This window comes from Lolium rigidum, chromosome 1 (genome assembly GCF_022539505.1).
Source record: "Lolium rigidum isolate FL_2022 chromosome 1, APGP_CSIRO_Lrig_0.1, whole genome shotgun sequence".
Lineage (NCBI taxonomy): Eukaryota > Viridiplantae > Streptophyta > Magnoliopsida > Poales > Poaceae > Lolium > Lolium rigidum.
In genome coordinates this window covers 129,735,155-129,751,819 of record NC_061508.1, presented here as the reverse complement: position 1 = coordinate 129,751,819, position 16,665 = coordinate 129,735,155, and the positions used below count along the sequence as shown (strand labels likewise).

Genomic DNA, 16,665 nt, shown 5'->3' with positions numbered 1-16,665 from the left:
AAACCTTGTATCGAGAGGGAATACTTCTCATGCATCCAAAATCCTTGAGCCAACTACTATGCCATTTGTGTCCACCATACCTACCTACTACATGGTATTTATCCGCCATTCCAAAGTAAATTGCTTGAGTGCTACCTTTAAAATTCCATCATTCACCTTTGCAATATATAGCTCATGGGACAAATAGCTTAAAAACTATTGTGGTATTGAATATGTACTTATGCACTTTATCTCTTATTAAGTTGCTTGTTGTGCGATAACCATGTTTCTGGGGACGCCATCAACTATTCTTTGTTGAATATCATGTGAGTTGCTATGCATGTCCGTCTTGTCTAAAGTAAGAGAGATCTACCACCTTAATGGTTGGAGCATGCATATTGTTAGAGAAGAACATTGGGACGCTAACTAAAGCCATGATTCATGGTGGAAGTTTCAGTTTTGGACATATATCCTCAATCTCATATGAGAATAATAATTGTTGCCACATGCTTATGCATTAAAGAGGAGTCCATTATCTGTTGTCCATGTTGTCCCGGTATGGATGTCTAAGTTGAGAATAATCAAGAGAAATCCCAAAATGCGAGCTTTCTCCTTAGACCTTTGTACAGGCGGCATGGAGGTACCCCTTTGTGACACTTGGTTAAAACATGTGTATTGCAATGATCCGGTAGTCCAAGCTAATTAGGACAAGGTGCGGGCACTATTAGTATACTATGCATGAGACTTGCAACTTGTAAGATATAATTTACATAACTCATATGCTTTATTACTACCGTTGACAAAATTGTTTCATGTTTTCAAAATAAAAGCTCTAGCACAAATATAGCAATCGATGCTTTCCTCTTTGAAGGACCATTCTTTTTACTTTTATGTTGAGTCAGTTCACCTATCTCTCTCCACCTCAAGAAGCAAACACTTGTGTGAAGCTGTGCATTGATTCCTACATACTTGCATATTGCACTTGTTATATTACTCTATGTTGACAATTATCCATGAGATATACATGTTACAAGTTGAAAGCAACCGCTGAAACTTAATCTTCCTTTGTGTTGCTTCAATATCTTTACTTTGATTTATTGCTTTATGAGTTAACTCTTATGCAAGACTTATTGATGCTTGTCTTGAAGTACTATTCATGAAAAGTCTTTGCTTTATGATTCACTTGTTTACTCATGTCATTACCATTGTTTTGATCGCTGCATTCATTACATATGTTTACAAATAGTATGATCAAGGTTATGATGGCATGTCACTTCGAAATTATCTTTGTTATCGTTTTGCACCGCTCGGGACGAGCGAGAACTAAGCTTGGGGATGCTGATACGTCTCCGACGTATCGATAATTTCTTGTGTTCCATGCCACATTATTGATGATATCTACATGATTTATGCACACTTTATGTCATATTCGTGCATTTTACGGAACTAACCTATTAACAAGATGCCGAAGAGCCGATTCTTTGTTTTACTGCTGTTTTTGGTTTCGAAATCCTAGTAACGAAATATTCTCGGAATTGGACGAAATCAACGCCCAGGGTCCTATTTTGCCACGAAGCTTCCGGAAGACCGAAGAGGAGTCGAAGTGGGGCCACGAGGCGCCGCCACCATGGGGCGGCGCGGCCGGGCCCTGGCCGCGCCGACCTATGGCGTGGGGCCCTCGTGTGGCCCCCCACGTTGCCCTTCCGCCTACTTAAAGCCTCCGTCGTGAAACCCCCAGTACCGAGAGCGACGATACGGAAAACCTTCCAGAGACGCCGCCGCCGCCAATCCCATCTCGGGGGATTCTGGAGATCTCCTCCGGCACCCTGCCGGAGGGGATTCATCTCCCGGAGGACTCTTCACCGCCACGGTCGCCTCCGGAGTGATGAGTGAGTAGTTCACCCCTGGACTAAGGGTCCATAGCAGTAGCTAGATGGTTGTCTTCTCCTCATTGTGCTTCATTGTTGGATCTTGTGAGCTGCCTAACATGATCAAGATCATCTATACTGTAATACTATATGTTGTGTTTGTCGGGATCCGATGGATAGAGAATACCATGTTATGTTAATTATCAAGTTATTACCTATGTGTTGTTTATGATCTTGCATGCTCTCCGTTATTAGTAGAGGCTCTGGCCAACTTGATGCTAGTAACTCCAAGAGGGAGTATTTATGCTCGATAGTGGGTTCATGTCTCAGTGAATGCGGGGAGTGACAGAAACCCCTAAGGTTATGGATGTCTTTGTTGCCACTAGGGATAAAACATTGATGCTATGTCCGAGGATGTAGTTATTGATTACATTACGCGCAATACTTAATGCAATTGTCCGTTGTTAGCAACTTAATACTGGAGGGGTTCGGATGATAACCTCGAAGGTGGACTTTTTAGGCATAGATGCAAGTTTGGATGGCGGTCTATGTACTTTGTCGTAATGCCCAATTAAATCTCACTATATTTATCATGTCATGTATGTGCATTGTTATGCCCTCTCTATTTGTCAATTGCCCGACTGTAATTTGTTCACCCAACATGCTTTTATCTTATGGGAGAGACACCTCTAGTGAACTGTGGACCCCGATCCATTCTTTTATACTGAAATACAAATCTGCTGCAATACTTGTTCTTTACTGTTTTCTTGCAAACAATCATCTTCCACACAATACGGTTAATCCTTTGTTACAGCAAGCCGGTGAGATTGACAACCTCACTTCGTTTCGTTGGGGCAAAGTACTTTGGTTGTGTTGTGCAGGTTCCACGTTGGCGCCGGAATCTGCGGTGTTGCGCCGCACTACATCCCGCCGCCATCAACCTTCAACGTGCTTCTTGACTCCTACTGGTTCGATTAAACCTTGGTTTCTTACTGAGGGAAACTTGCTGCTGTGCGCATCACACCTTCCTCTTGGGGTTCCCAACGGACGTGTCAATTACACGCATCAATGATTTCCAACAAGTCTGAGCTCGCTTCATAACACTAGAGAATGGAGTCTTAGTCATTTTTCCCACCAGACATGCTTCGCATCTATCAAGTGATTCAAAATCAAGTGATTCAAGTAATCCATCTGAATGGAGTTTCTTCATGCGCTTCACTCCAATATGACCAAGACGACACTGCCACATGTAGGTAGAATTATCATTTAGTATCTCCGTTTAGCATCAATGTAATGTATATGTGTATCACTACTATCGAGATTTAACAAGAATAAACCATTCATCTTAGGTGCATGACCATAAAAGATATTATTCATATAAATCAAACAACCATTATTCTCAACTTGAATGAATAACCACTTTGCAATAAACAAGATCCAGATATAATGTCCATGCTTAACGCAGGCACCAAATAACAATTATTCAGATTTGAAACTAATCCCGATGGTAGATGTAGGAGGAGCATGCCGACAATAATCACATCAACCTTGGATCCATTTCCAACGCGCATCATCACCTCGTCTCTTGCTAGTCTTCGTTTATTCCGTAGCTCCTGTTTCGAGTTACAAATGTGAGCAACCGAACCAATATCAAATACCCAGGCACTACTACGATTACTAGTAAGATACACATCAATAACATGTATATCAGATATACCTTTCTTTTTGATGTTGCCACTCTTCAGATCTGCCAGGTACTTTGAGCAGTTCCACTTCCAGTGTCCCTCTTCTTTGTAGTAATAGCACACGACATCAGGTTTGGGGCCAGGCTTGGGTTTCTTAGCAGGCGCATCAGCTTTCTTGCCACCCTTCTTGAATTTACCCTTTTCCGTAGGCTTGTCCTGCTTCTTGAACTTGGTGGTCTTATTGACCATCAACACTTGGTGCTCTTTCTTTATCTCCACTTCAGCAGTTTTCAGCATTGAGAAGAGTTCAGGTAACGTCTTATCCATGCACTGCATGTTGTAGTTCATCATGAAGTTCTTGTAACTAGGTGGCAGTGATTAAAGAACACGATGAATCCCCAAGGTGTTAGGAATCATTATTCCCAAGTCTTGGAGTTTCTTCGCGTGCCCAGACATCTTAAGCACGTGCTCGCTAACAATGTTTCCCTCTTCCATCTTACATTTAAAGAACATTTCAGAAGCATCATAGCTTTCCACGGCCGCATGAGTTTCAAATATCATTTTGAGCTCACTGATTATATCATGAGGGTCGTGGGTCTCAAAGTGTTTCTGAAGCTCCGATTCTAAACCGTAGAGGATGGCACACTGAACTGTGGAGTAATGAGTTTTCCGAGTGAGGTAAACATTTTTCGCCTCATCGGTAGTTGTTTCTGCAGGTGGGTCACCCAGCGGTGCATCGAGCACATAGAGCAGTTGTCCAGCAGTGAGGACAATCCTCAAATTACGGAACCAGTCCGTAAGGTTGCTTCCATTGTTTTTCAGCTTTTCTTTCTCTAGGAACGAATTAAAGTTGATGGTAGGGGTCGCCATAATCTACAACATATTTGCAAAGAGTTTAGACTAAGTTCATGATAAATTGAGTTTACTATTAATTCTTAAAATTAACTAGGTGAACTCCCACTCAAAACAATATCCCTCGCATTGTCTTAGTGATTACACGAACCAAATCCACTACACCAAGTCCGATCATCACAAGAGATGATGTAGCTTCAATTGCGAACATCAACATGTTCATCATATCATGTATATGATTCATGACGTTGTTCACAAGATAAAAAATATTCACTAGTTAAAAAAATGCTCACAAGTTAAAAACTGTTCACAAGTTAATAAAGTTGTACAAAAAAATTGATTTTGAAACATTGTTCAGGAGTTCAACAATTTTCACTGGTTTAAAAAACTATTCACTAGTTAATAAATTTTTATAAAATAATTATTTAAAAAATGGTTCATGTGTTAAAAAATGTTCACTATTTCGACAAAATTACATTTCTAAAAATTAAAAGAGAAAAAATGAAAAAAAAGGAAAAAATCGTGCATATGTAATATGTTCCCCGTTCCCGTCAGCCAAAAAAAGGGACAGGAAACAAAGAAAAACAGACTTGTTGGTGGGTGCCCCCTACCCATTTCAAGTTAGCGGAAAAAAAAAACAAGAAACGAATGACTCCATTCGTGCCAACCACAACCAGTAACGTGCTAATGGGCCGCGGCCTGCAAACGGGAGCGGGCGAGCGATATTACCGCTCGCAATAACTGAGCGATAGCGTTTGTGCTGGCTGCCGTATTGGTTGGTGGATCATGACACAATCTGAATGGTGCATCCAGTCCAGTGTCGCGCATGCGTTGGGCCGAGGACTCTTTCCCAGTTTGCGTTTCAAGTTTCAAGCACACACAATATAAGTCGTTCCATCTCATAAAAAAAAATATAAGTCGTTCCGCTCGTAAGCGTGCACGAATCGCCGTGGATTGGATCTGGTGGCTACACGATCTCCGCAATGATTCCACCCCCGGCTAGGCTATCATGACACGACACAACTTTGATGTGTTCATGATCGAGCTAAAGCAAGTGCATGCGACGGCGAAAGGAGCTACATCTGCTCATGCTTTGGTTGACTTCTCTAATTTGCTACTACCTCTATCTCAAAGTTCAAGCCTTACTATGTCAAGTTTAATTATGTTTTTACCAAAAAATATTAACATGTAAAATACAAAATTAATATCATTAGATAGATAATAAAATATATTTTCGTCTGATATCTACAATTTTTTTATATATATTGTTATAAAAGTGTGATCGAATTAGACGATTCATTTGGAAAACTTTGCTAATGTATAAAGGTCATTCTAATACGTACATGCACAATTTTTTTTGAATTTATCTTATAACTTCAAAACCCATATATATATATTACAATTATAGAGAAGATTGAATCAAGCTTCCACCGGACCAGCTCCTCATGTTCCGGTGAGCATCTAATATAGTGCATTGAGCACCAGGCAAATCTCATGCTCAGCCTAGGGCCCTCTCGGTATTCCACAAACCCTATCAAAAAGGATTCATCGTAAGTGGGCGATCTCAGGATTTTCATCCCAAAGACAAGTTTCGAACCACTACCTTAAGAAAAGGCACGACGGAGGAGCTCACAAACATTGTCTGTTTAGAAATCTTATGGGAACGTATCTAGTGGTACCAGCTTTTACATGATATTATGATATTATTACTTCTAAAAATTCAAATTCAAATGTTAATAGTTTCTATAAAAAAATGTGAATGGTCACAAGACATGTGTTCACAATCCTTAGAATTTTTAGTACCAATGCAAATTAGTAACACATACATAGAAAACAAAATAACATGAATAGTGTCACAAAAAAATAAAACAATAAATGACAATATTTTAAACATAAGGCTCGACGAGCCCAGCTTTGAATTAACAAAGCCATCGATCGGCAAGGAGTACAAGGTAGCATGCAACAAAGAAAGAGAAAAGAAAAGAAAAAACTGGGGATACCAGCTCTAGATACAAGCCCAGGTGGTGAAGAGCTAAAGCCTACTACAAAGGAACAAGCAGACCAGGGCAAAGCCCTAAACTACGGGATCTCCAAGAGCGCCCAAGACTTCGACAAAACACCGGCGGCTCGGCTTGAGACCCCAAGCCCCGAGCCGCCACTCCGCGGATCCGAACCATGCGGGACTAGCACACCGAGCATCCTGTCAAAACAGAGGACCACCAACACCCCGAGATCCGGCTAACTACGCTAGTGAAGCCGGCGAAACTCCGAGCTCGAAGGGGAAGCTTCATGACGGCGCCTCCGGGAAGGAAAATGGCGCTCGCGAGCGTCATCGGTGTCGGCACAGGCCAGCTGTGCAATGCTTTCGCGGAGGCTTCGGCACCCACCCCAAGAGAACGCCTAAGTCTCAGCGCATGCCAATCACGACAAACCACCAGCTGTTGAAGAACACCGGGGTGCCTCCTGCAACGACGCACCACGAGACGGCCACCCTAGGCTCGGGAATGGTCGCGCGGAGGGGAGACACACCGTCTATATGGAGCCGGGTACGCTCGACGCATGGCCTCAACGAAAGGGGTTTCGAGGAGGAGCTCGGATGGATCACTAGTAACTAGGGTAGCAGACAGAGCCCAGGGGCAGGCAACTGGCGACAAGTTGTGTGTCGTGGCCACGCCTCCAAGAAGGTGAACGGCGTCCAAGGACGTCGTCGTCGCCGGTAATGGCAAAAGCCTTGCTTTGCTTTCGCAAACACCCCAACGAGCCCGCCAGCGTCCCTGAAGGTCGAGCTTGGTTAGCGTAAAGATGAACAGCTTGGCTTGAGCACATGGGCTACAATTGATCCACGGACATCTCCTCCTAATCGAGCTAGTTTGCTTAGCGTAAAGATGAACAGCTTGGTTTGCGTCTCACCCAACAAAAGAAACATTAAAACTAGACAAAGCTCCCCTAGTCTCCCTAATTTTCTTGCATATGGATATTAACAACAATAAATCTTATCCATCCTGCATATAGATCTATGGTCCAACTAGATATGCTTAACTACTGCCACTGCAGTCTGCAGGGATGGAACGAATTAGTTACGGTTGGAGGCAGGCACTGCATCACACCGCACGGTGTCGGTGAAAAAATACTGCAGAAAGGTTAGCCTGCAGTCCAGTTTTCTACTCTTTACATGTCCTCGCCTCTTGCTTTTTTTGCATGCCATTGCTGGAATGGTTTTCCTTTGTATGTACATACCTTGTTGCGTTGCCGGTTCGTCGTAATTCGAGAGAGAACAATATTAGAGAGGCAGCACGCCTGCTAATGTTGCAAGCAAAGGGAAGAGAAAAACAAGCTAGTATCGTAAATAAACGACTAACGAATTGACTAGCCATTCTTTTGAATGGTTAATTTGTTGCCCTTTCTGTGTTTCAAGAGCTAGTGCATCATGGCCTACATCCGATGCCTGAGCCAAGCGTTAGGTGATTGATGTGCACGCGTGATCAGGTCACATGGATCTTGAATGAAAGTTGAGAGCTAAGAGCATCTCCAACCGTTGGCGTTTCATACGGCCAAATCCGACGCTAAATAAAGCTGGATTAGACGAAAGTTTTGATCGGGGAGCGTGGAAGTTCCAGCCGTCTCCCCGGTAGACACCCGTTATTCGGCGTTTTTAGAAAAAAAAGTCCCTAAAAAGGACCAAAATCAAATATCCAGCATAGTTCGGCGAATTTGACCAGTTTTGCTAACATTTTGCTTATTTTACAAATAAACGTTACAGTTCAACAAAACAAGACAAGTTTTCAAACAAATCAAATGAAAACTAGTTGTTGGTGTTGCCTCGAAGCGTCCATATATGCTCCACCAGATCATCCTGCAACTGTTGATGCATTGTGGAGTCTCGAATCTCCTAACGTATAGCGATGAACGTATCCCACGATGCCGGACCTGGTGGTTAGGCTGTGCAAGAGGATCCTCTCTGTCATATGGTGCAGCTTGTTCGTTCAGAGGAACCGGATATTTCCGCTCATTCTCGATAATCATGTTGTGTAAGCACACACACAACATTTCATCACCTCCCACACCAAATGCACGTTCGGCGTCCTTTCGGCAACCTTCTTGTTTCTTGACAAACTTCACCTCCTTTGGGAGGCGTCTGAGGGAGCATGACCCTCAACAAGCTTGGAGAAGATCGTCGAGCACTGCAAGACGTTGATGTCGTTGTTGGATCCCAGCATACCAAAGAAGGAGTGCCAAATCCAGAGATCATGGGTAGCCACTGCCTCAAGTATCACAGTGCAGCCTTCTTTGTGACCCTTGTACATTCCCTGCATTCCTGGGAATCCTCGAGCTTCATTGACAGCGAGGATCTTAGCAGTGTCTTCAACAGTGGGTGATCTCAAGTAGATGTCCTCGAACACTGCTATCACCGCCTTGCAGAACCGGTAGAAACAATCAAGGGCGGTGGACTGCGCCATCCGAAGATAGTCATCGACAGAATCACCAAGAGCTCCATATGCTAACATCTGCATAGCCACCGTGCACTTTTGGAGGGCGGAAAACCCTTCCATGCTGGTGCAATCCAACATGCATCTAAAATAGGAGTCGTAATCTCGAAGGGCATTCACAATTTTCAGAAAGAGCTTCCAGCTCATCCTGAAACGACGCCTAAAAACAGCTTCACCGTGCAATGGATCGTCAGCGAAGTAGTCGGCGTAGAGCATGCAGTAGCCCTCCATTCGCTGCCTCGGCTTGCACTTACGGTGACCTGGTGCCGACCCACCACGGCGACCTGGTGCCGACCCACAAATACTGAACGAACTTCTTTTGGAAACAAAAAATTGCCATGCCGCAAGTTAAGAACCGGTTGTTGTCATCCGCCATCGATAAAAAAACTCCAAGGATAGCAACTTGTTCCTTGTTCTAAAAATTGGAAAGTTCGCTTGATTAAACTAATAGACACCTAAACCCCGTTGTCCATTTCTCTCGACCATGGTGTTACTCCCGAAGCATAGCACTGCTAAGGTTTGAATTCTAGGCAAAGAGCGTGGGCTTTTGCCAAAAGTTGGATAGGATCAATCTTCTACTAGGAATATTGTCGGACAAACGCATGATTATCAGCAATCCCCACGTTATTTTTGTTCTTGTTGTTGGAGTGACACGTAGGAAATGTGCGACAATAAAACTTCTCTTCTTCCATTGCCGGTTTGCTAAAGCTACATGGTCAATCATTCAGATAGGATCTAGCTTACATCCACCTCGAAGCACAAATATTTTTGGCAATTGGCTAAATGGGGTAGAGGTCAGGTTTAAAAATCTTATCAGGATGGTGATGACCCACAAGTATAGGGGATCGTAATAGTCTTCGACGGAAGTAAAACCTAAATTTATTGATTCGACACAAGGGGAACCAAAGAATATTTATAAGTCTTAACATATGAGATGTCAATTCAGCTGCACCTAAAAATAGACTTGCTCGCAATAGTTTATCAGTAGCCACAGTTTTATAGCAGTAGCATTAGTGGAGTAACAATAGTAACGAAATAAAAACAACAGCAAAAGTGATTGCAGTAGACAGCAGGATTAAAATATTGTAGGCAAGGGATGGATGAAAGAACGCTGCATGGATAAGATAATTCATATAATAAGCAAGACATGCGCATTTGCAGGTAACAATGATAAAAGCATCCAAGTACTAACTAACCATAAGCGTGGGATCCTATTTAGTCATATGTGCTCACAAGGAGAAACTTGCATGACATATTTTGTCCTACCAGCCCGTTTGCAGCGGGGCCTCAAGGGAATCTACTGGTAATTAAGGTACTCTTTTTAATAGAGCATCATAGCAAAGCATTAACACTCCATGAACACACGTGATCCTCACATCACAACCATCCCCTCCATTTATCCCAATTGTTGTCACTTTGGGGCCTCGAGTTCCGGACAATGTTATGTGTACACAACTTGCAGGTAAGATAAAAAACAATAATTATCCCCATGAATCAATAACATGTTCAGATCTGAGATCATGGCACTCGGGCCAAAAGTGACAAGCATTAAGCACAACAAGTTGGAAGAATGTTAAAAGTACTAATAACGGATACTAGGAACCATGCCCCTAACAATCTTATAGCTATTACATCAATGATCTCATCCACTCCCTACCATCCCCTTCAGCCTACAACGGGGGAATTACTCAAACATGGATGGGGGAATCATAGATGGTTTATGGAGAGGTGTCGGTGATGATGATGGCGATGATCTCCTCCAATTTCCCGTCCCGGCAGGGTGCCAGAACGGAGTTTCTGGTTCCCGAATTGGGGTTTTCGGTGGCGGTGAAGCAGCGGAATACTTTCTATGTTTTTTTAGGTCAGGGGCTTATATAGCCAGGAGGAGGGGGCGAGGAGGTGCCCGAGGCGGCCACACCACCCCTAGGCGCGGCCAGGGGGTGGCCCGCTCTTAGGCATGGTGTGCCCCCCCTCCCGTGTATCTTCTGGCTCAGTGAGTCTTCGGGTAAAATAGGGACTTTGCGATAATTTCCGGGGATTTTCCTGAAAGTTGGATTTCTACACAAAAACGAGACACCAGAGCAATTCTGCTGAAAACAAAATTAGTCAGTGTTAGTTTCATTCAAAAACACACAAATTAGAGGGAAAACAACAGCAAAAGTGTTCGGGAAAGTAGATACGTTTGGGAACATGTTACCACTCAGCCATGTGGGTATTAGGCATGTTCATAGTTATGATTATAAATCTGATTTGATATGTTTGCATTCAGTTATGAGGATGTATCACATGTACTCATAGTACCTACTAGAGACTGGTGATCAGTTGTGAACTTCCCAATGCAAATAAGAGGGTATGGCTAGGTACAATTGTACAATATTGATAGCAAATATCATTATACATCAGTTTTAATTAGCTAAACATAGTCAATTGGGCGATAGATCACATTTGAAATGTGACTAGGATCAGATCCACCTTGGTATGGGATTATTAGTAATAATATTTTTAATATCCACTGTGATTATAAAAAACAACGGCACCTACTAAACTGACCAGTGAGACATATGGCCACCTATTGTAAGTTTGTGTTCCCAAGGTTCCTCCAGACAACGGCCCTTTCTTTTAATTCCTTGATAACCCATGCTCATGGCCTTCAAACTAGACAAGCAGTCAAGCACAATATACTTCCTCCGTTCACAAATAAGTGTATTTTAGAACATGTCTTAAGTCAAACTCTAATAACTTTGACTAAATTTCGAGGAAAAAGCAGCAGCATTTATGTCACTAAATTAATATGGCTAGATTCATCTTGACATGTAGTTTAATAATTAAGTAATTTGTTGTCACATATATTGCTATTTTGTGTGAAAAATTGGTCAAATTTAAAAGTATTTGACTTCTAAAAAGGAAAACGTAGACTTATTCGCGGACAAAGGGAGTAGACAGCACATTAGGCAGGCCAAGATACAAAGAAGGAAAAAACTAATAACAAGATATACAGTGTTTGTTACAGTATCAAGGAAGCGCTCTCCCTCGTTTGTTTTTTTCTTTTTGAAAAAAACAGGGGCAGAACTTTTGCCCCATTCTATTAATTAAGAAGTTTGACAAAAATATAAAGGTTATCTTATTATTATTATGCAGCTGCATGGCGAGCACAAAGCGAACTATTCTCCCTCAATTTCTGATTTTCTTTAAAAGAATCTTTTGGGTTATATTATGCAGTTGCATGATCATTCTTGACCACAAAATGGACAGCTCCTCGCTTACAAATTGTAAAGGGAAAAATGAAAAGGATATAATACAACTAGTGGATGTGAGTTCCTAGTTCTTGTTGTACTACTTGCCTACTCATGTCCCATCAGCAACTGCTGATCATCCAATCGCATTTAGCTTTGTGTGGCACACCGAGGCTGCTGCCTCCCATAAAAAAGCTCAGCGATTTGGTGTTGTCAACCTCGGCTCTTTATTCATCAGCTTCCTGCCATCTCGCCATGTCAAAACTCCCTCCTTTTTGGTCCCCTTCTTTTGTTTTCGGCCCCTTTTTATGCAGTCGTCGTTGCAATCGAAAACATCAGGCTTTTGTTTTTTGGAGTCCGCTCCCTTTGCTGAGACAAGTGTACAGCGGAGTGACCTATCATTGGGCGCTTTGACCGGTCATGCTGATCTTCCTCCTCTTGCTGGTAACCGGCGAGCCATCATGGAAGCAGCTTCCATGTGCGGCAATAGTTGTGGCATCATCGCTTTTGCAGCTGAGGCAGCTAGCGTCCAGCACCCCAACAGGGCTCGATGGCGCAGGGGAGTAGGAGGAGGAGGCCATGGCCGACCGACGATGATGCAGCATCAGCTGCTGCTGGCATCGCAGCACCCTCGCCTGCAGAGGCAGAGACAGAGACGGCATCAATCAGTAACACATTAACTCCCCGAGCTCATATGGACATGAATGCACTTCACGCATTTGTACGAGGACACTGTGCTTAGGATAGTAGTACTACATACGGATCATACTACGCGTGAGCAATCAATGTGTGGATCCAAGCGATCAGTTGCATTTGTCTAAATTATTAGCAATCAGGACGAAATGAACTTTGGATGTACCTTATCTACATGGGTGCAAGCCTTTGCGAGGTCAGCATCGTTCACGTCTCCGACCACGACTGCGGCCACGGCGGCGGCGATCTCCGAGGGTCGAAACCCCAGGCATACGGTTCCTACCATGCATTTCCCGCAGATCAGATAGAGTCCAAGAACGAGATACCATTATGGATTTCAAGGATCGAACCACGATCAGAAATGGTACCTCTGGCTACGGACAAGATGAGCTCCGATGACGATTGGAAGAGCCAGCCTCGCGGCGTCGCATTGCCGCCGTTGAGCAGGTCCAGGAAGTGGTCGATGTAGGAGAAAGGGGTCACGGCCTGCATTCTCCAATTGAGGGTGCTCAGAACGAGAAGCTCCATTTTCTGGATCGTCTTGGCCTCGAACAGGTACCGTTCTTCGCCGATCTGATCAGATGGTAACCAATGCTTAGACTGGAGATACAGATAATGAAAGCCAAGATGGACACAGTGTGCATTGCAAGGCGGCCTGACGCTACAAGCTCACCTGAAGATCCAGAGATGGCGGGACATAAGTTTCCTCCATCTTAGCAGCCAAAGACAAGCAAGCCACCGAGAGCAGCTGCGTCGTCCAAGCCTTGCCTTCCTGCAATTGGAGCACAAAATGCGTTAAGCTCAGAGCACTGTCTAGCTACTTGTTCAGATTGGTTGGAGACGAGGCAATATCCTAAGATTCTTACCGGCAGCTCGTACCGCGAGAGGAAACGGTCCAGGTAATTCACAGCCAGGTAGGCAGTCAGAGGTCCAAAATTGTAGTATGTGTAAACCTGTCGAGAGATCTGAACGAGTAAGCTACCACATGCACATTAGATCGAAAGAGGACGGGGTTTTTTTTAGCGGGAAATAACATGTAGTGCTGCATTTTGAGGAAAATTGACTTGTACTGCTACTGCAATCAGACAATGCATCCCGACGTCCCGTGAACCAGGAAACCAGGAAAATAGCCAGTGCTTTCGCCGAGATGGCCCCCAAGATTTTCGTCGCTACTACAGGAGGTTTTGTTACCGCCCGTAGCCTAGATGAGTAAAATGTTGGCGAAAATTGCTCTGCTACGCGCCACAAATTACGACCTTGGAAAAACGAAAAAGATCGAAGCATGTGTTTATATCCAAATACGGTAGACCCCCATTTTTCTACTACTAAATGGACAGCGTAAATCATGGGAACGCGGCAGAAATAGCAAGAAAAACGCTTGTTTCACTTTCCCTGGCCCAGTCGACAATCGAGAACGCACCTTCCAAATCCAATCCACGGCCACCCTGCGGACGCGGAGATCCAGGCCGCCGCCGGCGCGAAGCCTGTCGCCGTAGTCCGCCCGGGGCATGTGCTCCGGCTCTCTCCGCACCAAACCGGCCACGCATTCCTCCGTCTGCGGCGGGAACAAGTCCGCCCCGAAATCCGCGTCCGGCGACCGGCCTCGCCTCTTCCCCGCCGGCGCCACCACATCCTCCTCCTCCTCCAAGCACATGATGTCGATGCTGTCCTCGGGGCAGAGGAGCATAGACGCGGCCACGTCGTAGCAGCTCGGAGCCATTCGTAGATATCCTAAAAGCAAGGCCTGGCCTCCCAGCTCTTTCTTCCTCCTCCTGCTCCCTTCTCTCCTTTCTTGGTTGGCGAATGGCGACTGGTACTAGGTAGTGGTGGACTGGTGGTCAAGGAAAAAGGAGGACGAGGCGCTCTGCGGTGCTGCTGCTGCCGCCGTGCGCTTTGTACTGGGGGAACGGAGTATTTCGGGAAAGCCCACGCGGCGGCAGGCAAAAATTGAGACAGACGGAGCGGGAATGGAGGGAGGGGCCGGGACGCTCGCCGTGGATGCAGAAAAGGATAGGAGTGTTTGCGGTGCGATGCGCTGGATCCGACGTTCGGGAAGAGGCGGGAGCGACAGGGGCCGTCCGAACGTGAATGGGCGGTTGAGATTTGGGATGAATGGCAACCTGCGAGACCGAAACGTTGGCGTCGATATTTACTTTTGAGGGGAAAGTGTTGCCGTTGATATCATCAGTTGTACTGGCCGTGTAAACGCTTTGCGACATTGGTTCACTCCTTTTTCTTTCCATTTGAACACGACAACCGGTATAACATATTCAGCAAGTATTACACCCTATCGGACCTCACATTCGGCTTTGTTTTCATGCTGATACAACTTTAGCGTTCTTATCAAACCTTTGGTTTTACATTTATATTAGTTTGTGCCTAAACATTCAGTTTTCGGGCATGTTTACAACCAATCGTTCTATCAGCGGTTAGGGCACGTACAACAGTCTAGGTAAGCTGTTTGTAAGAGGTACCATATTAGATTTTTTCTGACGTGGAGCAGATAGAATGGGGAGAGAACGAGGGTCTATTCCCGTAATTCTCGCTGACTACCAAGGTCTTTTTCGCCATTGTATGCTAGGTCGTTGGTAAATCTTGGCCCACTATCTCAGTCCTTCTCCTTTTAACGAGCGGTTAGTAGTTTGTCTCTAGATCTTGAAATTACAACACTGTTGTACATACTATCTGTATTGCCGTTTATAGATTACGTGGATAATCTTTACATACGGTATATATCTAAACTATTGCACATGCCCTTAGTCTTTTTTACCCCATGAAGTCAATAAGTTGCTCTAGTTCGCTCACAATGGAGGGGGCCTGATGCCAAAAGCCAAATTTTCAATTTGGTACCCTAATTTGGCACACATTGTGTCTACCCACCCTAATTAAGCAAAGTATTGCTACGAGAAATCAATACATTCTTTCTCCTAACCTCTACGCGCAAAAAAAACATCACTTGTGGTGGTACATTCATAGACAGTCAACCATAAAGCTCCAATCCATAACATCTTTTATATTTATGCATATTGGAGTTTGTGGTGATCACAAGGTTGATGAACACGTGCAGAACAAGTTATGCCACATGGCGGCTGGTAGCTGCTATGGGTCGCTCATCACCGAGCCTTCTCACGTGTGTTGTGTGCTAATTTACAAGTGTGCACCATGGGAGCATGCGAGACATGTAAAACAATGATCGTCGATTGTGTGTCATGTTGCATGTTGGTATCCCTATATCGTGCATGATGTCACTCCAATATGTGTCGAGTCCCAGTGGCAATGTGTTCAGTTAGAGACCTAGTCGATATCAGTGTGCGGTTGGGCATTGAATGTGTGCTTCATAGTGGGGAAGCATCGACATTACAACTTTTTTTGACTGGCGAGCGTCGTCTGTTCCAGCGCATGAAGACTAGCATATTGCTTGATCACGTGCGCCTTTCATACCATTAGGTTTGAGAGGGGTAGACACAGATGTTTACATGGTATGGTCTACCATAGAGCCTCGGCCTAGGCGTTGCCACCCCTAGCCTATGTTGGGGTCCCAATGCTTGAAACACATGACAAATTAAATCACCTAATACGGTCGTACGAATTGTCTTTAATCCATACTCCATAGCCATTGAGGACCAAGGGAGGTTATTCAAGCACATGACCAATAGATCAATTTGCAACCTGGTTATTAATTTCATAATCGATTATATTCCTCAATTCGTAACTGATGATCTGGCCACTTTGCAGAAATCACAATGGCAAAAATAATCAACATATGATTTTCCTTCAAATGGTGAAGCCACAAATCCACTACTTGGAGAGGTCGGAAGTGAGATGGAAAAAGTTAAAAAAAACTTTATTCATCAATATCAATGATTAA

The 16,665-nt window shown here is 44.1% G+C and overlaps 1 protein-coding gene across 1 annotated transcript; it reads right to left on the bottom strand.

Annotated features, from left to right (window-relative positions):
- Nucleotides 1-12,338: 12,338 nt before the first annotated feature.
- On the bottom strand, nucleotides 12,339-14,517 carry LOC124682317 (cyclin-D4-2-like). Its single transcript, XM_047217033.1, has 6 exons — nucleotides 14,218-14,517; nucleotides 13,664-13,750; nucleotides 13,471-13,569; nucleotides 13,166-13,370; nucleotides 12,964-13,076; nucleotides 12,339-12,739 (listed from the first exon to the last, which is right to left on the bottom strand). Exons 1-6 carry the CDS (start codon nucleotides 14,515-14,517, stop codon nucleotides 12,503-12,505), a joined length of 1,041 nt encoding a protein of 346 aa, XP_047072989.1. The 3' UTR covers nucleotides 12,339-12,502.
- Nucleotides 14,518-16,665: the final 2,148 nt, after the last annotated feature.